Genomic DNA, 27,995 nt, shown 5'->3' on the forward strand with positions numbered 1-27,995 from the left:
CTTTGATTATAAAGGCAGTGGCAAATAAAATATTCCATATATAAACACTTTAAAGCTACTTATTAAATATTTCTATTTGGTATCATCATTATCACTGTTTGAGCTATTAGTGTCATCATAAATAGAAGTGTTTCTAATTGAAGATACCATCACATCTACAATGACTTTTTGGGGGTTTTCTTCCAAATCAGTCTGTATTGCTCCAACTTCTGCTAGCTTCCATTCAAGTTCTGCAATAAATAATCCATCAATAAATCAGATAAAAATCTTGGAACATCTATATGAAACAGAAGTTGACTCTAATAAAATAAATGTGGAAATGATGATATATTTAGAACTAGATTACAATGAAAGTACTACAATATCAAGATACACATTGGATACAGCAAAGTTATACTTAAAGGGAGAAATTATGGTTAATATGTTTATTTTAAAATGACTGAAAATAGTGCTTTGAAAGTACAAATCAAGAAGTTAGGAAAAAAAAACAATAAAGTAAACCCAAAGAAAGCAGAATGAGGCATATAATGAAGAAAAGACTTTAGCAAAAGTAGAAAAACAAAATCAGTAGAGGTGACCAACAAAATCAAAAGTTGATTCTTTGAGGAGACTAATAGACACACCTTGGGCAAAAATGATCACAAGTAAAGGAAAGAAACCAAATAGTATAAAGATTTTACATGGGGCATAACCAAGTAAAGATTTTAAAGCCATGAGACTACTATGAGAAAAAAAGTATGCCAGTACATTTGAAAATTTTAGTGGGAAAATTTCAACAAAAATGTGAATTACGAAAACATATTCAAGAGAGAAACTGAAAAGAACTGAACTGATAACCAAAATCCCCCAACCCTGCAAATTCCATATTTGTTAAATTTATTCCTAAGCACTGTATAAATGAACAGACCATTTGTGAGGAAAATTACAAAATACACCTATGAGGAAAATTACAAAATATATTACATTATGAAAAGTAATACAATTGACCCTCGAACAATACAGGTTTGAACTGCAGGGGTTCACTTATACGTGGATTTTCTTTCAGTAAATGTATATTATAGTACTACGTGATCCATGGTTGGTTGAATCCACAGATGCAGAACCGCAGATATAGAGGGCCAACTGTAAAGTTATGTGTGGATTTTCGACTGCATGGGGTCAGTGCTCCTAACCCCTGTGTTGTTCAAGGGCCAACTGTAAATATATTATATTTATGAGGAAAATTACCAAAAAATGAAAGAAGACCAAAATAAGTGACATGCTATATCTTATTCATGGATAGGAACATTCACTGTTATTAGGATATCAAGTCTCCAACAATTAATCTATAAATATAATTCTAATAACTAACCAACAGTATTTCTCACAGAACTTGACTAATTCCAACATTTATATTAAATTTTGAAAAAGACTTGCTCTACTAGAGACAACTAGATTGTTAGAAAGGTACAGTAATTAACACAGTGCTGTATTGATTCAGGGATAGACAAACAGACCAGTGGAACATAGGAGAAATTTCAGAAACAGATTGAAGCTTTTTTTTTTTTTTTTTTTTTTTTGTGCAGTACGCGGGCCTCTCACTGCTGTGGCCTCTCCCGCTGCGGAGCACAGGCTCCGGACGCGCAGGCTCAGCGGCCATGGCTCACGGGCCCTGCCGCTCCGCGGCATGTGGGATCTTCCCAGACCTGGGCACGAACCCGTGTCCCCTGCATTGGCAGGTGGACTCTCAACCACTGCGCCACCAGGGAAGCCCTGAAGCATTTTTTTTAATCCTGAAAAATGACACTGGAAATATTAAAAGCCAGTGGGGGAAAAACACATCACATACATTAGGATGGTTACTATTTTAAAAAATAAAACAACGTAACAGGTGTTGGTGTGGATACAGAGAAATTAGAACTCCTGTGTATTGTTGGTGGGAGTGCAATATGGTGCAGCCCCTATGGAAAACAGTATGCTGTGGCTCAGAAAATTAAAGTAGAATTATCATATGATCTAGCAACTCTACTTCTGAGTATACACTCAAAAGAACTGAAAACAGGGACTAGAACAGGTTATTTGCACATCCATGTTCATAGCAGCGTTATTTGCAACAGCCAAAGATAGAAGCAACAAATCTTTCCATCAACACATTAATGGGTAAACAAAATGTGCTATAAAAACATACAATGGAATATTATTCAGCCTTAAAGCCTTAAAGAGGAAGGAAATCCTGACCCATGCTACAACATGGATTAACCTTGAGGACATTATGCCGAGTGAAATAAGCCAGTCACAAAAGGACAAACACTCCTCACTGAGAGGAGTCAAATTCAGAGGTAGAAAGCAGAATGGTGGTTGCCAGGGGCTGAAGGGAACAGAGAATAGGGAGTTATTGTTTAAGGATATAGAGTTGCAGTTATGAAAGATGCAAAGAGTTCTAGAGATGGATAATGGTGATGATAGCAACACAACAGTGAAAATATATCAATACTTAATGTCACTTAAAGATATACTTTAAAATGATTAAATAAAATAACATTATTTATAAATTAAGTCCCAGGTATGTAATGTATACCACAATAACTATAGTTAATAATACTGTATTGTACATTTTTAAATGGTTAAAATGGTAAATTTCATGTTATGTGTATTTTACAATTAAAATTTTTTTTTCAAATATAAAAATTAAAAAAAAACATGGACCAGATAACACACTATTCATGATAGTGATTGCTTAGTGAGGCAGGGAGGGGAACAGGATTAGGAATGGAAATACAGGTAACCTCAACAATATCTGTACTGTTTTTTCAATAATAAACAAATAGCTGAAGCAAACATGAACAAATGTTCACATTTGTTATTTTTGGTAATGATTACATGAATAGTTACTATATTATGGTCTGTATTCTTATGTAGTTTTTAAATTTAGAGGATAAGGTACAAGCTGAAAAAACAAGGTAGTAAAACAAAGAGGGGCCTTAGAGACTGGGAGAAGGAAAATTCTGGAACAATCAAAATACTGGAGGTCTTAGTAAGGCCAAAAGCAGTTTTAGGGGAATGAGAGAGTGAAAGAAAAGCTGTTAAAAATAGCTATTCACAATGGCTTTAATACGATTGTCTGAGAGAAAGATTTTAATAATACAGGATTAAAGCAGTTCCAAGAAATGACTAACTGAAGAATATGGTCTTAGAACTAGGTTAGAAAGTAAACATTATTTAAAAAGGTAAAAATATAAAGTCCTGTGCTGTGTACTGTCAAAAAGAAAATAGTAGTAGGCATAGTCCTCGTACCTGTTAGGGAGACAAAACTCAAAGGGAATTGGTTAACCAACAAAATCTGACAGTATGTAGGTAAGTGGAAAATAAGTTGTATAGAGAATATATGCTATAGAAATTCAGTAGAGAAGATGAAAACAGATTATAAATTGGTCCAGAATCACATAATGGAATAAATGGTAACCTAGGAGACCCATGAAGGAATAGGGTTTGGATGGAAGAAAAAAGTAGGGTAGGGTATTTGGGGTATAGGGAAAGAGTATGAAACAAAGTATAAAGCCATAAATGAGTTAAGTGCATCTGAGGTAGTGGTTGAAGACCAGCCTGGCTGGAGCAGCAACTAGGAAGCACTGAGAAGTATAATTGTATAGATGGGCTGAAAATTTCAAGCATATGATTCTGAATTTTTAACTTATTTGAAACAAGGAACCATTAAGGATTTAAGGAAATGCATGTTATGATAGTATTAATGTAGGAAAATTAATCTGGAGGCATCTAAGAAGAAAAAGAAGTAAGAGGAAATAAGAAATAAGAGGAAAAAACTTATGTTTTATGAAAATAAACTTTCATGATATATGTTATAGAAGTTGTTTTACAAATGAATTTAAAAGTAACATCATTACCTTCCAGCTTGAGATTTATCCCTCCACATTCTATAATTCCAATGAATTTGCCTTCTATCTGACCATTTTTATAAACAAAAATTGTTGGTAAACAATTGTCATGGCAGTGTTGAATACAGCTATTCACAATGGCTTTAACAAATTTAGTTTCAGGAAACTTTCTTGCTAGGAGACTAAGATGCTGGTTAACCAACGAACACATTGGGATGCTAAAAAGAGAAACAGTACACACAACGTTGTTAAAAAACAAGACTACTCATCTCAATCTAATAAAATAAGTGAAACATCTCCATGACAAAAATATATCTTTAGATATTCTTTTAATATAAGAGCATATCAATTGCTATCCTCTATTTTTACCTTTAATAAGGATGAACTATAGAGTTCTCTGATTTTTTTAAAAAATATATTTATTTATTTATTTGCCTGCACTGGGTCTTAGTTGTGGCACGCAGGATCTTTGTTGCAGCATGAGGGATCTTTTAGTTGCGGCATGCAGTTTCTTTAGTTGCGTCTTGTGGGATATTTAGTTCCGTCTTGTGGGAGCTTTAGTTGCACCTTGTGGAATCTTTAGTTGCATCTTGTGGAATCTTTAGTTGCATATTGTGGGATCTAGTTCCCTGACCAGGGATTGAACCCGGGTCCCCTGCATTGGGAGCATGGAGCCTTAGCTACTGGACCACCAGGGAAGTCCCAAGTTCTCTCATTTTTATTACAAACACCGTTATAGCCTGGGAATGAAGCTTGCTACCACAGGAATTTGCTGCCTAACTGAAGCTAACCACGTCTGACTTAGTATCAATTTAATCGAGCCAGTTCCTATTTTATAGCACATGATGGGGGGGCAGTGGTGGGGAGGAGAAAGAAAGAAAAAAGAAAAGAAAAACAAAGGACATATCTAGGGACTCCTTAGCGGCTCTGAATTGAAACAAGGGGATCCCAACTCTTCATCAAGGGTTTATTTCCACATGAGATCATCACATCTGAAGTTCTTATTTCCAGCTTCCTTGAATTCCTTTACTCTAACAAACTTCATCCATCCTTCTCTTTGACATGCCATATCCTGTTCCCCATCATCCAGAACTATTCTTCATCAGAAATTTAAAATTGATTGGAAATGTAACCAAAACCTACAATTCTTCCTGCTCTATCACTTAACTCTCATTACACTCACACTTTAATTAGTCCCTTTTCTCTCAGTCTATCACTCACTCACAGATTTATCAAATTCTTTCAAAGCTAATCCTCTGCTTTATCCCACACTCTTTCCATTTCCTATGGGGCCTTTATTTGTTATTCTGCTTCCCTCTCTTCCTGTTTTCTTAACCTTTCCTTCTCCACTTTACATAAACATATTCAAATTACTAAATTTTTAAAAAAGTCCCTTCTTACTCTCCCTCTAATAAACTACTCTCTCTCCTTCTGGTCACAGCCTAGATGAAAAAGCTAAAAAAAAATCTCTATGTTCTGTTCACTTCCCTTGTTAAAGGGCTCTCCTTTTTTGACTTCTGTGATAACACTTTCTATTAATTTCCTTTTGACTCCTTTGACTTCCTTCTTCTGTCTATACCTCAAATGTAGATATTCCTAGTAATTATGTCCTAGACCCTTTTCTAATTCTAGACACATTCACTGGGCAGTCCTACCCATTCTGATATCAACAGCTGATGAACTTCATCTCCCCTCCTCCCTCAACCAAAAAAAAAATTGGATCTTTATCAGTATTTTCTTAAAAAAAAAAAAAAACTCCAATAAAGATGTAAAAAAACCCCACAACAACACTGAATTTCATACATGTATTTCTCCTTTGTATGCATTTTCTCATCATTCATATACAGCATATTTGAAACAACAGTGTAGAGGAAAGAAATATTTGTGTGAACTGATGTTAATTAGGGAAAAGTTCTTTAAACAGACAAAATTAGTACTTTTTTCTCTTGTACTACACTTTATATGTCCTTTCAAAATATATATATAATGTTTAATTGGCCTCTTGTACTATACCATAAAAGCATCTTATTCCCCTTTGTATTCTCAACTCCTAAAACTTGTCACACCTATAGTTGAAGTCGAAGCTCTCTTAACTGAGTGGCTCATGCCAGGGCATACTGCATGCCCCAGGCAGGTGGTAACCCTTCTGGACTTTTGTCTGTTTTTTCCCTCTACACCTATTTATGCCCATTGCACATTTTATTATAATTAACAAATAAATAAAAATGGGACAACAAAAATCGTTGTAGTTCTTAAGAAAATCAAATGCATGCTTTGGAAAAACATGATAAAGCTGAACCACTAAGAAAAAAATTGCAGTTTAGTTCATTGTAAGCCAGACAAACATAAATGATAGAGGAAGAATAAGGATTTCTGCACTCAAATTGCTTCACATGTACTTTTGAGTTCTTGCTCCATTTTTAAACAGACGCTGAAAACTGAAATCAATGGTAATGCGCTAGGTCTTATCAATATTTGGGGGAAGACTTGTATATTTTTTAATTTGGCTTTTCTTTACCAGTTTCTGGCCTTTATCCTCAATATATTTTGCTAAACTTGTTTCACAAATTAAAAAAAAAATCTCAACAAAGTGGGTATAGAGGGAATGTATCTCAACATAATAAAGGCCATATATGACAAGCCCACAGATTATGTCATACTCAACAGTGAAAAGCTGAAAGCCTTTCCTCAAGATGAGGAACAAGACAAGAATGCCCACTCTTACCACTTTTATTCAACATAATATTGGAAGTCCTAGCCAGAGCAATTAGGCAAGATACATAAATAAATAAAGAAATGGCATCCAAATAGGAAAGGAAGAAGTAAAATTGTCACTATTTGCAGATGACATGATATTATATGTGAAAACCCTAAAGACTCCATCAAAAAAAAACTGAATAAAAGAATTCAGTAAAGTTGCAAGATAAAACAAATCAATTCACAAAACCCAGCTGTGTTTCTATACACTAATAATGAACTATCAGAAGGAGAAATAAAGAAAACAATCCCATTTATAATTGCATCAGAAAGAATAAAATACCCAGGAATAAACTTACCCAAGGATGTGAAAGACCTGCATATTGAAAATTACAAGACATTAATGAAAGAAATTGAAAAAGAAACAAACATGAAAGATACTTTGTGCTCATGGACTGGAAATTATTTTTGTTAAAATGTTCATAGTACCCAAAGCAATCTACAGATTTGATGCAATCCTTATCAAAATGCCAATGGAATTTTTCACAGAAAGAGAACAAATAATCCTAAAATATGAATAGAATCACAAAAAATCCAAATAGTCAAAGCAATCTTGAGAAAGAACAAAGCTGGAGGCATCTTGCTTCCTGATTTCAAACTGTATTATAAAGGTATAGTAATTAAAATGTTATGGCACTGGCATAAAAATAGACACAAAGATCAATGGAACAGCATAGGGAGCCCAGAAATAAACCCACACCTTATATGGTTAATTTATGACAAAAAAAGGCAAGAATATACAATGGGGAAAGGACAGTCTCTTCAATAAATGGTGTTGGGAAAACTGGACAGCCACATGCAGAAAAATGAAACTTGATCCCTATCTTACACCATACACAAAAATTAACTCAAATTGGATTAAAGACTTGAATGTAAGACCTGAAACCACAGAACTCCTAGAAGAGAACATAAGCAATGACATAGGTCTTGGTAATGATTTTTTGAATCTGACACCAAAAGCAAAAGCAAGGAAAGCAGAAGTAAATGAGACTACATTACACTAAAAAGCTTCTGCACACCAAAAGAAACTATCAATAAAATGAAAGGCAACCTACTGAATGGGAGAAAATATTTGCAAATCATATGTCTGATAAGGAGCTAATATCAAAATATATAAAGAACTCATATAACTCAATGGCAAAAAAAAAAATCTGATTTAAAAATGGGCAGAAGATCTGAATACACATTTTTCCAAAGAAGACATACAGACGGCCAACAGGTACATGAAAATATACTCAACATTGTTAATCATCAGGGAAATGCAAATCAAAACCACAGTGAGATATCACCTCACACCTATTAAAATGGCTATTATCAGAAAGACAGGAAATAACATGTTGGCAAGGATATGGAGAAAAGAGAATTCTTGTGCACTGTTGGTGGGAATGTAAACTGGTACAGCCACTATGGAAAAAGTATAGAGGTTCCTCAAAAAATTAAAAATAGAACTACCATATGATCTAGCAATTCTACCTTTGGTTATTTATCTGGAGAAAAAAACCACTAACTCGAGAAGATACATGCACTCCCATATTCATTGCAGCATTATTTACAACAGCCAAGATATGGAAACAACCTATATGTCCATCAATGGATGAATGGACAAAGAAATTGTGGTATATATACATTGGAATATTATTCAGCCATAAAAAAGAACAAAAATTTGCCTTTTGGGACAACACGAATGTACCTAAAGGGTATTATGATAAGTGAAATAAGTTAGAGAAAAGCAAATGCCATATGATCTCTCTTATATGTGGAATCTAGAAAGAAAGAAAAAAAAGCTCATAGATACAGAGCACAGACTGGTGGCTGCCAGAGGTGGGGGAAATGGATAAAGCAGGACCAAAGGTAAAAAAGTCAAAGCAGGGAATCACACAAAAATAATTTTAACTTAAATATTTTACTTTCATCTGACATATATAAACATACATTAATTTAGTAATCTTTGATACTGGCTCATGAGCTGCTCATCTATAGCTTTTCTCATCTAAACTATACCATAATACATTGTACCATAATACATCTGTATTTTCTCAGTGCACTCAGGCCAAAAAATCTCCCTTTCCTCTACAATATCTAATAAGTCATCAAGTTATATTGATTCTACCTCCTTATCTTATACCTATCCTCTCCTCTCTTTCTCTACTGCTTTCCTCCTTTCCTGTCTCATCTGAGCAACATCAGATTGTCCTAATTGGTCTCTGTGTTTCCAGTCATGGTTCCCCAAACCCATCCTAGACCCTACTGACAAAGTTGGCTCAGCAGGAAAATCTCATCATGCAACAAATGCCCTTCCCTCGATTGTAAAATCCTCCAATGGCTCCTCACTGCCTTCAGGATAAAGTCTGGGCTCCTCAGGGTAGCTTTCAAGGTTCTCTGTGGTCTGGCTCCTGCCTATCTCTCCAGCATTATTGTCTGCCTGCCACCATATTGCTCAAGGTCCTCTAAAGCAAGATGATCCCTCTTATTACTGTACCTTTGTTCAAGCTGCATACCCCATCGGAAATACCCCATTCAGTCTGTCTACTTCCTCCAACTCTGTAAACTCGGGGAATCTTTTCTTAATTTTTGAGGTCAAGACCAAGAATTATTTCACAGAAAGTTCTGTACTTCCACCCTCTAAGAGTAGAACTTACTACTCCCTCTTCAGTGCCTTTACTCTACTCTGTATAGAATTCAATCATAGCACCTAAAAGATATTATTATTACATCTAATTGTCTCCCTCTACTGAAATATCTTTAATGGGAGAGATAGATGCCTTATATGCCTTTGCACCTTCAGCATCTACAAAATCCTCAGAAATCAGCTTAACACTAAGTGATGTTATATGTGTATATGTATATATGTATATGTTACAATTTATGTAACAAAAAGCTAAGAGAAAAACAAATTAAATGCATTATATATTTAATTTACATTTCAGAATATATGTATACATATGTATTCTGATAAGTATAACCTGCAACAAATCTAGATACTGCTTTATTTTAGTGGACAGCATACTAAAAGTAATATTAGAAAAACATGTACTGCCTAACTTAAATCAGTTTTCCACACAAAGCAACGACATAAGTACTTTATAAGTTTCAGTTTCCCTCAAATAGGTGAAATGCACCCACAAATATCTAATTTAGAAGAATTTTATGATTACTATCACAATGAGAGCTGAGTCGGTGGTATGACCCACTTATGGGGTGGGTGGTGTTAATGGAGGAAGGCAGGTGGGCATTGGTGGTGGTGGTGAAAAGTATGGAATTAGGAGAGTATGGCACAACAGACTGCAGTGCAGGGAGAAAGTGGCTACCTGAAGGCAGTTCTGACAGCAAGCGGTAGGGAAAAGACTTGGTGTTGGGGTTCAAGGGCCAGAATTGAACCCCAGAAGATCTGTAAAAACTAAGGGAGACCTATGACATCCGAAAACAAGTTAAGGGCCTAGTTATGATATTTGAGGTTCAAAATATACAGTTGGGTACAGGAATAATGTAGAAGCCCCAAATTAGAACTTGGACACAGGCGTAAGACTGAATAAAATCGAAAACAAGGATGACTTGAAGTTAAGCCACTAGGTTCACTGGCCCAGAGTGAACTAGATCCCTTTAAGGTAACCTAAGCAGGCTGAGCCTATAAACTTAATGGCAAAGAGACATTAAAATTACAGAACTTAGGAATCTAGTTAAAAAACAAACTCTTACCCTCCTGTAAAATTTTTAGAAGGCAGCTAGAAGCACAAATTTATCAGTTATACTTTACATTATTAAAAAGTTATTAAAAACTAGACTTTTCTAAAGAACATGTGTAACAAATAATTGTTTTCTGCTTTATAACTTTGATTATAGATTAATTTTCTTAATTTTGTACTAACACATTAATACATTTTCTTAATGTCAAGAAAACTAATTTTATTTTTTCTTGGCTGCGCTGGGTCTTAGTTGCGGCACGCGGGATCTTCGTTGCGGTGTGTGGAATCTTTTAGTTGCAGCATGCGAACTCTTAGTTGCAGCATGTGGGATCTAGTTCCCTGACCAGGGATCGAACCCGGGCCCACTACATTGGGAGTGTGGAGTCTTAGCCACTGGACCACCAGGGAAGTCCCAAAACATGTATTTTATGTAACTATCTTAGACTGCCCCCCAGGAACTTTCTGAGAAGGTCATAAATACTTAAACTATTATGAAAACAGATTCTTACTCTTTGAGTCCATCAAAGCATAACAGTTTGAAACAGACTAGATGAGACTAAAACACATTCAACCTCTTTTATGAATTTTTGAAAATTATTGGTCAAAACTAGTTATTTATCTAGAAATAACCATTAAAGTAAATTTTATACTATGGTATGAGCATTCAAAACCAACATCTATTCTGCTAATCAGAATGCATCTCAGAAAAGACATTCAGTGCATCACTTCAGTATATAACATTTATCACACACAGATCCCAGTATTATAAATGTCAGTGTTTCTCATACCTATTTGTGAAGAATGAATATCAGCAGCATTTACATGTTGGTTTTACCATATAAGTGGTACAGGTAAAATGGGAATTGATTCTTTTTAAGGCTTTAAACTACTCAAAAATTAATTACCAATCTTTTTAGTTACAAGAAAAGTAATGTCTTCTTTTATGGGGCATGGTGTCCTATTAAAATTTGTTTGAGAAACTGGTGAGTTGGTAAACAGCAGGGTTCTAATTTGCCTAAGTTGCTCTGTTCAGAATTTCTCTGAGGATCTGAAGAGAGAAGAAATTTTTTATACAGAGAATGAGATGAGGACATGAGGGCTACTGTCATGACCTCTGTTCTTATTTGGCTTGGAGCCCAGGCAGAGGGGCTGGGACCAAAAGCTAGAGGGGCTATTTCCATGAGAGATGTGTGAAACTATGGGAGCTAGCAGCTCCTCTGGCCAGGAGTTAGGGAAAAGTCCACTCTTCCTGGTAACTGTTACAGCAGGCTGGTGAGGCCTGGGGACATATGGGTTATACTTAATACAACTAGGCACTCTAAAATTATCTGTTTTGGGGGAATAAGGGAATGCAAGGGAATTATTCAGTTAAAGGAGACTTAAGAGCTGAATTCCCTAGCAGTCCAGGGGTTAGGACTCAGTGCTTTCTCTGCCATGGCCCCAATATCTGGTCATGGAGCTAAGATCCTGCAAGCCATGTGGCTCGGCCAAGAAAAAAAACAAGAGAGAGGCTTAAGAGACCTGATATATCCAAATGCACTGCATGATCCTTGATTGGACCCTTGTTCAAAAATATATGTATTTATGAAAGAGATTTTGAAGTCAGTTGAAGAAATTTGAGTAAGGACTGCCTAGGTATTAGGTGAGAAAATGGTTATATAGAAAAATGCCCTTATATTTTGAAGATGCATGCTGAGGTACTTCAGATTAAAGCATCGCATAATTTATTTTGAAATGGTTCTACAAATACACACACATACACATATAAACAAAATGATACAAATATGGCAAAATGTTCATTGTTGAATCTACCTGGCTGGTATTTAGGGTGCTCATTTTATCATTCTTTTTACTTTTCTGTATGTTTGAAATTTTCTATAAGTTTTTTAAATTAACTGTCAAACAGTACTTATTTTTCTAAGAAGTATGACAAGTTCTTTAAATTAGACATGAAGGGCTTCCCTCGTGGCGCAGTGGTTGAGGATCTGCCCGCTAATGCAGGGGACACGGGTTCGAGCCCTGGTCTGGGAAGATCCCACATGCCGCGGAGCAACTAGGCCCGTGAGCCACAACTACTGAGCCTGCGCGTCTGGAGCCTGTGCTCCGCAACAAGAGAGCCCGCGATAGTGAGAGGCCCGCGCACCGCGATGAAGAGTGGCCCCTGCTTGCCACAACAAGAGAAAGCCCTCGCACAGAAATGAAGACCCAACACAGCCAAAAATAAATAAATAAATAAATAGACATGAAAATATATTAAAATACCTAATTTAATCCCTGAAGCCAGTGACTCTACACATATATTTTTATTTATTTATTTTTGGCTGTGTTGGGTCCTTGTTGCTGCGCGTGGGCTTTCTCTAGTTGTGGCAAGCGAGGGCTACTCTTCGTTGCGGTGCATGGGCTTCTCATTGCAGTGGCTTCCCTTGTTGCGGAGCACGGGCTCTAGGCACGCGGGCTTCAGTAGTTGTGGCATGCAGGCTCAGTAGTTGTGGCGCACGGGCTTAGTTGCTCCGCGGCATGTGGGATCTTCCCAGACCAGGGCTCGAACCCGTGTCCCCTGCATTGGCAGGTGGATTCTTAACCACTGCGCCACCAGGGAAGCCCATATTTTTCTTTTTTTAATTGAAGTATGGTTGATTTACTTTATTTTTCTTGATTAATCTTTGTTATATGCTTTATACAACATTAAAACCAGAAATACGTATACTAAAAATTAGTATATTAGCCTTTTGCAAAAAGCTATGGTAATTACCTTGATCTGTATAGGTGAATTATAACCCACACATCCTTTTCTGCATTTGTGACTTCATTCACATACTGATTTCCAGAAATTTCTCTTAATTCCCCAAATTTTTGTTTTTTCTTAAGAGCTTTCCATTCCTGTAACCGCTTTTCTCTATTAAAAAAAAGAAATTAAATTACATAAGAATATTGTTATATTCTTAAGGCCACCCCCATATACAGTAATAATTTAGAGCAATGAATGTAATGCTAGTACATATCAAACACTTTAAAGAGTAACTATTAACAGCTTTACAATGCCAGTTTCTCTTTTTATGTGGGTATTTGCTTTATCATGGGTATTGTAAAGTATAAGAAATTAGCTACTGACTTTATTTTTGTTTAAGACTAAGTCAATCATAGCTATAGAGAGTTTATTTAGACATTGGGCCAACAAATTCTCATATACGGCTTAAATAAATAAAGGGAGAGTATACATAATAACTAACATTTATTGAGGGCTTACTATGTTGCTAGGTGCTGTTTTAAGTGCGTTAACTAATTTAATCCTTGCAAAAACTTTGTGAAGTTAGTACTATTACTATCTCCATTGACATGCTCTTAATTATCATGCTAAGCTGACTTTCAGTTCAAAGCCTTTGTGAATATATGCAATTAATTGTTATAAATGTATTGCAGGTAGAGAGGTGGTAGAGAAAGAGTGATTATGAGTATGGACTCTAAGGTCAGACTGAACTGGGTTTAAGTGCCAGCTCCCACTTACTAGTAGCGTGGACTTGGGCAAGTTATTTAATCTTTCCAAGCTTCAGTTTCCCCCAATGTGAATAAAACTAAAATCTGCTTGCATGGGATTGTTCGGGATTAAGTGTAAACACATAAACTTTTTAGGGCAGTGTCTAGCACACCATGAGCCTTTCATAAATGTTACCTAGTTATTCATCTATAGAGAACCTTAAAACCTTGTTAAACAAATCTCAAAATTTACATACTTTGATTTAGCTGTTGAATACTTGAGTTTATGAAGCAAATCCAAATGGTTCTGACATATCTGCAAGTATGTTAAAAGTTACTGACTGTGTATCTCTAAGTACCTGGAAGTACTTACTCCCATTCTTTCTCTGTGTATTAACTATATTTTCTTGTTTTCTGTACAGTAAGTCCTCTACATACGAACGAGTTCCATTCTGAGAGCACATTCATTAAATCCAATTTGTTTGCAAGTCCAACAAAGTCAGCCTAGGTATCCAACTAACAATTGGCTATATAGTACTGTACAGTAATAAGTTTATAATACTTTTCACACAAATAATACATAAATTACAAACACAAAAAATAAAACATTTTTGATCTTACAGTACAGTACCCTGAAAAGTACAGTAGTGCAGTACAATAGCTGGCATACAGGGGCACTTTGGCATCTTTGAAAGTTCTCAACTTGAAGGTTTGTATGTAGGGGACTTACTATATTTAGCTCTGGCATCTGGGGTCTTCCTGATCCTAGAGAGACTGCCCCTCTCTGAGCTAGCTAGTTCCCAAAGATAGCAAACACTCACCAGAGAGCACAGTCCTCAAATGCAAACCAACCAATCCAGAGCCCAGTCCCTCAACTACTTCCTTTACTGGGCTGAGCCACTATCCCCCTGCCCAAATCATCCCCTGGGCTTGGTACCAGACAATTAGAGATAGGCACTACAGTCCAGAGCTTGCCAAATTTTTTCCAACTAGCCAATCCTAAATCTGCTTACCCTTCCTAGCTCGTCTTTCCCACAGAAACTACATAAAGGCTCATATCCATCTTAGCCTCTCCCTCCTCCTGCCTCTTGACCAACTGGTGCTTCCCTGTGTGGCCCTGCATTGTGGGGCATGCCCCCTACTCTTGAGACCTGTGAATAATAATGGCAATTATCTCCTGATCTGTTGGCTTCACCAAACCTGAATATATACAAAATCCTGGGTCTCTTTTAAAACACTGTGTCCTTATTTCACATATTAGAAACATGTCCAGCGAGACCACTCACTTTATATAACAAGTAATCCAAGCAAAATTAAGCCTAGAGGAGAATGTCAAGAACAGTAATCCAAGTCTAGGGCCCTCTCAGTCTTCAAACTGAAGGTCTTCAATTTTCCTTCTACTGGCCCAGATATTCAGAACTTACAGTCACTCCAGAGAGCCTTTGGGAGCCCTATTTTGTTTGCATTGAGTATTTGGCATCACTAATGTCTCTCATTTGATCTCATTGGCTTAATATCTTTCAGAATTTTCAAGAAGTTTTTGTTCCAATGATGGCACTATGCCCTACTTAATGGTGCAGCTATCAACTACTTTTCTTCTTCCTCCGCTCTTCCACCTTCTCCTCCTCATTCTTCTTTACTTTCAACAGAATTGGGCAGGGAAAGACATAAAAACCTGGATTAGCTTTGCCATCAGGAAGTGACAGAGTGTTCAATGGCCTGCATTTTTCACCTAACAGTCATACCAGTTGTGATTCAGTCACATAAACAGAAAGCCCTCTATAGCTATTTTAAGCAGCAAGAAGCTTAATCTGAGGAATTAAGTGCTTTACAAACTTAATGGAAGGATGAAGGAGGAGGCTCCAGACTGGGCTACCAGGAAGACTCCCAGAACAACTTTGCAAAACTGGTCTGCCAATGGAACAGCTTTCTCCGCTGCAATCCAGAAACTGGGGAATCTGGAACTAACGTTCCAATTGGGCCCTAGTATCCCCTACTCTGGTGATCAGAAAACCCCTGTAACAGTTGTCTCTAGGAACCTATCTCCTTAGCAGAGACTGGGAGAAAATATTTGCAAAAGTCGTATCTGAACTGGACTGTTATTTGAAATATACAAAACTCTAAAAACTCCACAATAAGAAAACAACCTGATTTAAAAAATGGGCCAAAGGTCTTAACAGACACCTCACTAAAGAAGATATACAGATGATAAATAAGCATATGAAAGGATGCTCCACATCTATGTCAACAGGAAAACAAAATTAAAACAATGAGAGGCCACTACACTCCTATTAGAATGGCCAATATCTGGAACACTGATAACACCAAATGCTGGAGAGGACTGGAGAAACAGGAACTCTCGTTCGTTGCTGATGGGAATGCAAAATGGTACAGGCACTTTGGAAGACAGTTTGGCCGTTTGGTTTTTTTTTTTTTACAAAACTAAACATACTCTTATCATTTGATCCAGCTATCAAGCTCCTTGATATTTACCCAGAGGTACTGAAAACATGTCCACACAAAAACCTGCACACAGATGTTTACAGCAACTTTACTCATAATTGCCAAAAGTTGGGGACTTCCCTGGTGGCGCAGTGGTTAAGAATCCACCTGCCAATGCAGGGGGAACACGGGTTCGATCCCTGTTCTAGGAAGATCCCACATGCCACAGAGCAAGTAAGCCCGTGCACCACAGCTGCTGAGCCTGCGCTCTAGAGCCTGCAGGCCATGACTACTGAAGCCCACACGCCTAGAGCCCGTGCTCCACAACGAGAAGCCACCACAATGAGAAGCCCGCGCACCACAACGGAGAGTAGCCCCCACTCACCGCAACTAGATATAGCCCATGCACAGCAACGAAGACCCAATGCAGCAATCAATCAATCAATCAATCAATAAAATAAATTGCCAAAAGCTGAAAGCAACTAAGATGTCCTTCAGTAGGTGAATGGATAAATAAACTGTGGTATATCCAGATAATGAAATATTATTCAGTGCTAAAAAGAAATGAGCTATCAGGCCATGGAAAGACATGGAGAAACCTTAAATGCATATTACTAAGTGAAAGAAGCCAATCTAAGAAGGCTACATACTATATGATCCCAACTATATGACAGACTGGAAAAGGCAGAACAGTGGAGACAGTACAAAGATCAGGGGTTGGCAGGGGAGAGGAATGAATAGGCAGACCACAGAGGATTTTTAGGGCAGTGAAAATACTGTGAATGGTACCATAATGATGGATATATGTCATCATACATTTGTCCAAACCCAAGAATGAACTGTAATGTACATTATGGACTTCGGGTGATTCTGATGTATCAATGTAGGTTCATCAGTTATAACAAATATATCACTCTGGTGGGGAATATTGACAATGGGGGAGGTTATGTTATGTGTGAGGCAGGAGGTATATTATATAGGAAATCTATACCTTCCATCAATTTTGCTGTGAACCTAAAACTGCTTTATAAAAAGTCTTAAAGTTTTTTTTTGTCATTGCTCTTTTGTTTTGGCTTTAAATGAGGGATTTGCTTTAAATCAGCACTATCAAGACTACTACAGAATTTTCTCTTAACAATAAGTAAAATTTTAAAAGGCTACAGGTTCCTTTTTCCTTAGATCCAAAGTGACAGCAGAGATACTGAAATAATATTAGAATTTGGTGACCAGAATTAGAGTTGTACTTTTGATGTGGAATATGCAAGGGAAAGAACTTCTGTGTGTAATATCTCTTTAATCTCTGTGGCAGAGACTGTTTGGGTGTTCATCAGTATAGCTTCCTCTTCCAGGACTCACAGGAAGACTATATTTGCCAGCGTCCTTGGCAGTTAGATTAGGGCCATGAGACTGGATTACGTCCAGTGGAACATGTGTGAAAATGATATGTACATTTCTATGACTTATCCCTGAAATGTCCCATCCCATCTTTCATAATGTCTTCCTGGTCCACAAGCCTGGATGTTAAGGATTCTGAGATGATGAAGCCCCTAATGAAATGTTCATTGCAGCACTATTTACATTAGCCAGGACATGGAAACAACCTAAATGTCCATCGACAGATGAATGGATAAGGAAGATGTGGTACATATATACAATGGAATATTACTCAGCCATAAAAAGGAACGAAATTGGGTCACTTGTAGAGATGTGGATGGACCTAGAGTCTGTCATATAGAGTGAAGTCAGAAAGAGAAAAACAAATATCGTATATTAACACATATATGTGCAATCTAGAAAAATGGTACAGATGAACTTATTGGCAGAGCAGGAATAGAGACGCAGACATAGAGAATGGACTTGTGGACACAGTGGGGGAAGGGGATGGTGGGATGAATTGGGAGATTAGGTTTGACATAAATACACTACCACATGTAAAACAGATAGCTAGCGGGAACCTGCAGTATAGCCCAGAGAGCTCAGCTCTGTGCTCTGGGATGACCTAGATGGGTGGGATGGGGTGGGAGGTGGGAGGTGGGAGGGAGGTCCAAGAGGGAGGGGATATATGTATACATATGGCTGATTCTTTTCATTGTACAGCAGAAAGTAACACAACATTGTAAAGCAATTATACTCCAATTAAAAAAAAAAAAAAAAGAGCCCAGGTTCCTAGTCATCACCTGGAGAAGAGCTGCTCAGAAGAAGCTTGTAAAACATGCATCATCTGTGAGTGAGGAACTTTCTTGTGTGAAACCACTAAGATTTTGCATTTGTTTGTTACAGGAGCTAGCATTATCTTAATAAATTCTGCTGACGTGACTGTATCAATAGATTTATGATTGTTGAATGATCCTTGCATTCCTCGAATAAACCTTAATTATTCACTATATATGCTTATTTTAATACACTGTTTTATTTGCTAATATTTCATTTAAGATTTTTGCATCTATGTTTCAAAAGTGAGATTAATCTAAAGCAGTATTTATCAAGTTGAGGCATGTGGACATCCCACATGAGAATTACTTGGGAATGGCAGGTTCCACAGATGGGCATATTCCTGAGACTCAACCCAAAGTAACTGAATATTACCTCTTGGTACTGGTCTCAGGAATGTGTATTTTTAACTTCATATTATGGATGGTTATTAACACAGTAGTAAAGCGACCCCAGATGTGTGCATCTTCCATCAATAATTTCTATGGCCAATTCTCTTTCATCTCAACCCCCACTAACTCCCCATTTCAAGGGCTATTTTGAAGCAAATATAAGACATCATGTCATTTCATCTGTAAATATTTCATTATATATCTCTAAAAGACGAGGATACTTTAAAATTTTTGATTCACATGGCATAATCATATCTAAAACAATGGTAATTCCTTAATATATTCAGATATTGTTCAAATAATCCTATTTTCTCCATTTAAAATTTTTATTTAATTGTTATAAAATATCCATAACATAAAATTTACCATGTTAACCATTTTTAAGTATACAGTTCAGTAGCATTAAGTTCTGGCCCCATTTTTAAAGTTTGTTTATTCAAATGGGAATCCAAATTAGATTTATAGAGTGGTTATTATATCTCTTAAATCTCATTTAATACACAGATTCTTTTCCATCTATTTTTCCCCTAGAAATTTCTTTGTTGAAGGAAACTAGATTGCTTGTCCAAACTTTCCCACAGTCTGAATTTAGCTTATTATATTATCATGAAATCAATTCACACAAGAAATCAAAATTTTTAGTAGTAAAGCTAGGTGATTATTTTGACTAACCAACTTAAGATCCATGAGTCTATTATTTCCCGTCTGTACTAGCCTTGTTTGATTGTGATAGTAAGATTATATTATCAATAAATGTAACAATGTCATATGCAATTTATTAGTAAGCTTTTCATCTTAGTAAAAACATAGGGATTATCTGTGCCTTGAAAAGTAGAGAAAAATCAGCTATACAATAAATTTTAGGAAGCAGGCTATCTTCTTAATTATGCTTTCCTCTCTCTTATTGTATCAATTTTGGAAAATATTTTTTCATTTTAAAAATGATGTATATGTTCATGTATCAGATACTCTCCTGTGTCTGGCTTCTTTAATTCCATATAATGTTTTCAAATTTCACCAAAGTTTGTGAGTATCAGTAGTTTGCTTACTTTCTTACAGAGTAGTATTCCCTTTCATGAACACACTACAGTTTGTTTATTCATTCACCTTGCATTCATTTATCATATCGATGGACTTTTGGGTTGTTTCCAGTTTCTGGCTATTATGAATATTCATGTACAAGTCTTTGTATTGACAGATACCTTCAATTCTCTCAAGTAAATATCCAGGAATTTAATTGATAGGTTATATGTTAAATGCATATATAACTTTAGAAGAAATTGCCAAACTATTTCCCAAAGTTATCATATTATGAGAATTGCAGTTCCTCCAAACTATTTAGTTTTAAATTGTAACATAATTCATATACAATAAAATTCAACGATTTAAAGTGTATTACTCAGTGATTTTTAAAATATTCACAAAGCTGTGCATCCATTACCACTATCTAGTTCCAGAACAGTTTTACTGTACTAAAAGAAACCCCATATCCATTTGTAGTTATTCTCTATCCCCTCCATCCCAGGCCCTGGAAATTAATAATCTGCTTTTTGTCTCTATAAATTTTCCTATTCTGAACATTTCATATAAGTAGAATCATGTAAAATGTGACCTTTTATCACTGGCTTCCTTCCTTAGCATAACATTTACAAGGTTCAGTCCTGTTGTAGCATGTACCAGTTCATCATTTCTTTACATGGCTGAATAATTTTCCATTGTACGAATACACCATATTTTGTTTATCCACTCACCAGTTGATGGACAGTAAGTTTCTTTGTACTTTTTGGCTATTGTGAATGCTGCTACTATGAACATTCATGTACACGTTTTGTGTTTTCGATTCTCTTGGGTGTACATATCTAGGAGTGGAATTGTTGGATCATGGTAATTCTATGTTTAATATTTGAAGAAATTCCAGACTGCACCATTTTACATTCCCACCAGCAATGTATGGTGATTCAAAATTCTCCACCTGTTCACCAACACTTTTGTTATTTTTCTGTCTTCTTTATTATAACCACCCTGGTGGGAGTGAAATGGAAACTCACTGTGGTTTTGATTTGCATTTCCTTAATAACTAATGATATTAAGCATTTTTTCATGTGCTTATTTTCCATTTATATACCTTCTTTGGAGAAATGTCTATTCAAATCCTTTGCATGTTTTTTAATTAAGTTATTTGTTTTTTTGTTGTTGAGTTTTATGAGTTCTTTATATATTCTTAGTAATCCCTTATCGTATATCTAATTTGCAAATATTTTCTCCCATTCTGTGGGTTGTCTTTTCACTTTCTTGATAGTGTCCTTTGATGCACAGATATTTTAAATTTTGATGAAGTCAAATTTATCTATTTTTTCCTTTTTGTTGCCTTTTGTTATTTTTGGTGTCATCCGAGAAATCATTTCCAAATCCAATGTCATGGACATATTCCCGTGTTTTGTTTGAAGAGTTTTATAGTTTTAGTTCTTACATTTGGGTCTTTGATCCATTTTGAGTTAATCTTTATATATGATATGAGGTAGGAGTCCAACTTTATTCTTCTGCATGTGGATATCCAGTTTGCCTAGCACCATTGGTTGAAAAGATTGTCCTTTCCCCATTGAATGTTCTTGACACCTCGTTGAAAAATCATTTGACTATTTATGAGAGAGTTTCCTTCTGGTCTCTCTATTCTATTCCTCTGGTTTGTATGTCTATCCTTACGTCACTATAACACTGTTTTGATTACTGTTGCTTTGTAGTAAGTTTTGAAATCAGGAAGTATTGGTCTTCCAACATTGTTCTTTCTCAAGATTGCTTACTTTCCAGGATCTGGATGTGTTTCTTTTTATTCATTCTGCCAATTTCTGCCTTTAATTTTAGATTACTTGGCTTAATTTAAAATCCATATACATTTAAAGTATGTAATGTAAGTGCCTGACATTAAGCTTTTGATTACTGAGGCACCTATTTTAAAAGACATCCATCTTGAAAACCATACTGCCAGCTGTATGACACAGCTACTAGCAAAACAACCAGATAAGGAATTAGGCTGCTCCCACCCATGAAAGTCTTTCTTTCAGAGAGCCCTGGGTAACCTAGATAACTGACCACTTGAGTGACCCCTCTTCTCCCTTCCTGTGCTCTAATTCCAGCTCTTATGCTCTACATTAGCCAATAAAGAGTGAACACATGAAACCTAGATACCCCATCAATGGACTCTAATAAAGGCACAGACGCAGGTCCCACTCCCACCCCTCCACCAGACCTGGCTGAGTGGCCCTCAGGCATGCTATGTGTTCTTCAGGATTTCTGAGGAATAAATCTTTTTCCTCGAAGTTCTCTCAAAGTTTCTTGCTGAAGTGCATCCTACAGTCATAATACAAACCACAGGAACCAGTCCAGTCACAGCTATGAGTAATACAGGAGGTGAGTGCCTCAGGCATTCCTAGCCAATAGCATCACTATCGATAGGCTGGGACTGACACAACAAAGTAATTACTGAAAAGGAAGGACTTACTTCTGCCATTTAGCTATTTTCTGTATTTCTATATCTTATATGCTTTTTGTTCCTCAATTCTTCCATCATTGCTTCTTTTTGTATTTTTGTATTGTGGTATACCATTTTGATTTCCTTTCTCTTTCCTTTTCTGTATTCTTTTAGTTATTTCTTAGTGATTACCTTAAGGATTAAAATTAATTTCTTACAATAACCTACTGTGAATAATGCCAACTTAGCTTCAATAGCATACAAACACTCTGCTCTTATACATCTTGATCCCTCCCTCTTTATATCATTATTGTTACAGACTACATTGTTATATACTGTGTCCATTAATATCGATTTATAATTATTGTTTTATAAACTTGCCTTTTAAATCATATAGAAAAAAGGGAGTTAAAAACCAAAAATACAGTAATATTGGCTTTTATATTTACCTATACAGTTACCTTTACCTATGATATTTATTCTTCGTATGGTTTTGAGTTACTGTCTAGTGCCCTTTAATTTCAGGCTGACAGACTCCTTTAGCTAATTTTTAGGGGAATTCTAGTACAGTAAGTCCCCAACATACGAACCTTCAAGTTGCAAACTTTAAAAGATGCGAAGGTGCATTTGCATGTCCAATCACGTAAGTTAGTTCATGTGTCTGGTGTACATTGTCACATGCATGCATCCTCTACAAGTGGTTGTACTTTTGGTACTTTACTGTACAGTACTGCATACAGTACAATAGTACAGTAGTACAGTATCTTTATTTCAAGCCCAGGATGTCCAGAAACAAGTGTAAAAGCAGCAGTGATGTAGCTGGTACTGCTAAGAAGTGCCAGCTGTTGTACTATACTACTGTACTTTCCAAGGTTAAGATTAAAAATGTTTTATTTTTTGTGTTTGTTTTTTATGTTTTGTGTGAAAGGTTTATAAACCTATTACAGTACAGTATTATATAGCCAATTGTGTTAGTTGGGTACCTAGGCTACCTTTGTTGGACTTATGAACAAATTAGACTTACGAATGTGCTCTCAGAATGGAACTCGTTCATATGTAGGGGACTTGCTGTAGTAAGAAACTCACTTAGATTTTATCTAGGAATGTCTTAATTTCTCCTTCATCCTTGTAGCATAGTTTTGTCAAATACGGAATTCTTGACTGACAGGTGTTTTTTTTTTCTCTTGCAGCCTCTAAGATTTCTGAGGAGAAATTGGCTGATAGTCTTTTAAAGGGATGTGTCTTTGTGTGGGTCTCTGAGTTTACCCTACTTGGAGTCCATTGAGCACCTTGGATTTGTAGACTTATGTCTTTTGTCAAATTTGGGGAGTTTTCAGCCATTATTTCTACAAATATGATTTGTGCTTCTTTCTTTCTCTTTTCCTCTGCTGGGACCCCCATACTATATATGCTAGTTCACCTAGTAGTGTACCACAAGGCCAGTTAGGCTCTGTTCTCTCTTCTTTATTCTCAGACTCAATACTTTCAATTGTCCTATCTTCAAATTTTCCCTATCTTCTCTATCTTCATATCTGCTTTTGAAGCTCTAGAGTGTATATTTCAATTCAATTATTGTACTTTTTGGTATCAGAATGTCTTCTTGGTTCCTTTTTATAATTCCGATCTCTTTATTGTTATTCTCATTTTGTTCATATGATGTTTTCCTGTCTTTGTCCATGTCTTCCTTTAGCTCTTTGAGCATCTTTAAGTTGTCTTAAAGTCTTTGTCTAGTAAGTCTGACACTTTGGCTTCCTCAGGTATATTTTGTATTGATTTACTTTGTTCCTTTGTCTGGGCCATACTTTCCTGTTTCTTTTTATGCCTGCTTTTTTTGTTGTTGTTGAAAACTGAATATTTCATTCAATTGGTAACTCGAGAAATCAGATTCTTCTTCCAACCCATGTTTTTGTTTTTGTTTTTGTTTTTTTATATCGGGTGTGTCTGTGCCAGGATCAGCCTCAGGTGAAAGCATAAGGTCTTCTCAGGTCTTTTCTGAGCCTTCAACTTTCCCAAGGCTTTCTAAATTCCCCCATATATATGGTTGTTTTTGAATGTTAAAAAAAAGAAACCAGAAGTGGCTCCTTAAAATCTCCCGGAAGCCACTTGAGCCAGTGAGGGTTGACAGAATGACTGCCAGTCTCTGGGTCTGTACCTCTGCATTCAGAGCAGCAGTCTGCAATCAGATCACAGAATCCTGATATTTGAGGACAAAGTCCTTATTGCCTACCCTGGCTCCAGCAAGAAACACAGGATGCTGTTGAAACAGCTGCCTTCCATGGGGCTGGGGGGTGAGGGATGGATAGCTGTTACTACACTGAGGACTGAAATCAACCAATACTAACTGAAATTTACCAGACAAGCTTTATGCTGTAAGCTACAAGTGTTCAAATAGACTCCAGAGTTCCAAAGCCATAATTTCAGACCATTTCTGCCAGTACAATTGCTACCTAGGTGGACAGATGGATTCTTGGAGCTTTCTACTTCACCTTTGCTGCTGTCCACTTGGCCAGTCATTTTTGGAAAATCCCTCAAATTTGGGTTTCTATTTAAACTTTCACGAACTCATTTTAGCATCTATCAGCAGATCTTGCCCATGGGGGATTACTACTATGGTGTTTTAATGGTGATCTTTCTATTTTCCTCATTCTGTCTACACTTATTAATTGGAATTCTTCAGTGAGGAAGAATTGTTACTTCTTCTGAATTTGTTCATGTATTCATTTACTTATCTATGTCACTATAGGATAAGGACTCAAGGATAATTACTTTATTACTTATTTTATAATTCAATATTATAGTAATTAATTTGGTTGTTCAAGTTGTTCCAACTCTGGCCAATCTGAGATCTTTTAGTTTGGCTCCTGTGCCTTGAAAAAAGTTTTTAGCACTTCCTTAACTTTCTGATACTACAAAATGCCCCAGACTCATACTGTTCTTTCTCAACTCACACTGTTGAATAAAGCAGTTCTTTAAGAATCACTGGTTCCGGAGGAGACCTTCAAGATGGCGGAGGAGTAAGACGTGGAGATCACCTTCCTCCTCGCAAATACATCAGAAATACATCTACATGTGGAACAACTCCTACAGAACACCTACTGAATGCTGGCAGAAGACCTCAGACTTCCCAAAAGGCAAGAAACTCCCCACATACCTGGCCACATGGCTGACAGGGTCTTGGTGCTCCAGCAGGGTGTCAGGCCTGTGCCTCTGAGGTGGGACAGCCAAGTTCAGGACATTGGTCCACCAGAGGCCTCCTGGCTCCATGTAATATCAAATGGCAAAAGCTCTCCCAGAGATCTCCATCTCAACACTAAGACCCAGCTCCACTCAACGGCCAGCAAGCTACAGTGCTGGACACGCCATTCCAAACAACTAGCAAGACAGGAACACAACCCCATCCATTAGCAGAGAGGCTACCTAAAATCATGATAAGGTCACAGACATCCCAAACACACCACCGGACATGGTCCTGCCCACCAGAAGGACAAGATCCAGCCTCATCCACCAGAACACAGGCACCAGTCCCCTCCACCAGGAAGCCTACAACCGACTGAACCAACCTTAGCCACGGGGGGCAGACACCAAAAACAATGGGAACTATGAACCTGCAGCCTGCGGAAAGGAAACCCCAAACACAGTAAGTTAAGCAAAATGAGAAGACAGAGAAACACACAGCAGATGAAGGGGCAAGGTTAAAAACCCACCAGACCAAACAAATGAAGAGGAAATAGGCAGTCTACCTGAAAAAGAATTCAGAGTAATGACAGTAAAGATGATCCAAAATCTTGGAAACAGAATGGAGAAATTACATGAAATGTTTAACAAGGACCTAGAAGAGCTAAAAAGCAAACAAACAATGATGAATAACACAATAAATGAAATTAAAAATTCTCTAGAAGGAATCAATAGCAGAATAAGTGAGGCAGAAGAATGGATAAGTAACCTGGAAGATAAAATAGTAGAAAAAACTACCACAGAGCAGAATAAAGAAAAAAGAATGAAAAGAATTAAGGACAGTCTCAGAGACCTCTGGGACAACATTAAATGCACCAACATTTGAATTATAGGGATCCCAGAAGAAGAAGAGAAAAAGAAAGGGACTGAGAAAATATTTGAAGAGATTATAGTTGAAAACTTCCCTAACATGGGAAAGGAAATAATCAAGTCCAGGAAGCACAGAGAGTCCCATACAGGATAAATCCAAGGAGAAACACGCCAAGACACATATTAACCAAACTATCAAAAATTAAATACAAAGAAAAAATATTAAAAGCAGCAAGGAAAAAACAACAAATAACATATGAGGGAATCCCCATAAGGTTAGCAGCTGATCTTTCAGCAGAAACTCTGTAAGCTAGAAGGGAGTGGCAGGACATATTTAAAGTGATGAAAGGGAAAAAACTACAACCAAGATTACTCTACCCAGAAAGGTTCTCATGCAGATTCGATAGAGAAATTAAAACCTTTACAGATAAGCAAAAGCTAAGAGAATTCAGCATCACCAAACCAGCTTTACAACAAATTCTAAAGGAACTTCTATAGGCAGGAAACACAAAAGAAGGAAAAGACCTACAATAACAAACCCAAAACAATTAAGAAAATGGTAATAGGAACATACATATCGATAATTACCTTAAATGTGAATGGAATAAATGCTCCAACCAAAAGACACAGGCTCACGGAATGGAAACAAAAACAAGACCTGTATATATGCTGTCTACAAGAGACCCACTTCAGGCCTAGGGACACATACAGACTGAAAGTGAGGGGATGGAAAAAGATATTCCACACAAATGGAAATCAAAAGAAAGCTGGAGTAGCAATTCTCGTATTCTTAGTTTCATTCTTACAATACTTCATTCAAAAACTCATAAATTATCCAAATGAATCACTGTACCTATATATTTCAATAGCTCTCATATCTTCATCATCAAATTCATCTTCAGCTTCCTTCAACTGTGCAAGAGTCATCTTTTCATATGGTTTAACTAAAACAAAATAAGTTGTAGATAACTGAGTTATTTAAAAGCCAATTTTACTTTAGAGTCACATGTCTAGAAAAAACAATATATTAGATAAATGGAGATCAAGAATATCTTTAATGTTTCAGTTTCTCCAGCATATAAACTATATTGTGGCTGACTGCTTCAGGTTTGTTTAAAGTGCTATTACTGCCTCAGAGTTCACAGAACTACCAGGCTGCATTTAAAAGCAGATGTGAAAATCAATTAGACCTCATAAATTTAGATTTCCTCAAGTACCTGGAAATTTTAACAAATAAGACATTTTATATAGAATGATCAAAACAGAAAGTAATCAGAAGGTAGAGAAATATGATAGAGAAAAAAAAGCTCACTAGGTTAGATACCAGGGCATTTCAGCTCTGATATTAACTAGCATGTAACTTTCAACACATGAATTAGAAATTTTAGGTGTCAGCATCCTAATTTCAAAAGTATGGGTGGGATTTATATTAAATTATTTCTAATGTCCTCTCTCCCTCTAAATTCATGAAATACATGATCACTGTCATAACTGTATAATTCCCTTCACCCAGCCCACCAAATGCACAACTATACCCATTGCTTCTTTCTGTAAACGTAAAACCATTTCTTCAATTTCATCTTTTGGCTCTTCTTTTGGAGGAAGAATGCCAAAACCTCTTAAAATTTCATTCCATTCTGTATCTTCATTT

The 27,995-nt window shown here is 36.5% G+C and overlaps 1 protein-coding gene across 1 annotated transcript; it reads right to left on the bottom strand.

The window, feature by feature from the left end:
* Positions 1 to 72: 72 nt before the first annotated feature.
* On the bottom strand, positions 73 to 27,994 carry PDCL2 (phosducin like 2; the record flags this gene model as incomplete). Its single annotated transcript, XM_079704242.1, has 5 exons — positions 27,880 to 27,994; positions 27,198 to 27,288; positions 13,065 to 13,208; positions 3,882 to 4,090; positions 73 to 230 (listed from the first exon to the last, which is right to left on the bottom strand). The coding sequence occupies exons 1-5, from the start codon at positions 27,908 to 27,910 to the stop codon at positions 73 to 75; spliced, it is 633 nt and encodes a 210-aa protein (XP_079560368.1). The 5' UTR covers positions 27,911 to 27,994.
* Between the last annotated feature and the right edge of the window lies 1 nt (position 27,995).

Source organism: Hyperoodon ampullatus (assembly GCF_949752795.1).
Source record: "Hyperoodon ampullatus genome assembly, chromosome: 1".
NCBI classification, from domain to species: domain Eukaryota; kingdom Metazoa; phylum Chordata; class Mammalia; order Artiodactyla; family Ziphiidae; genus Hyperoodon; species Hyperoodon ampullatus.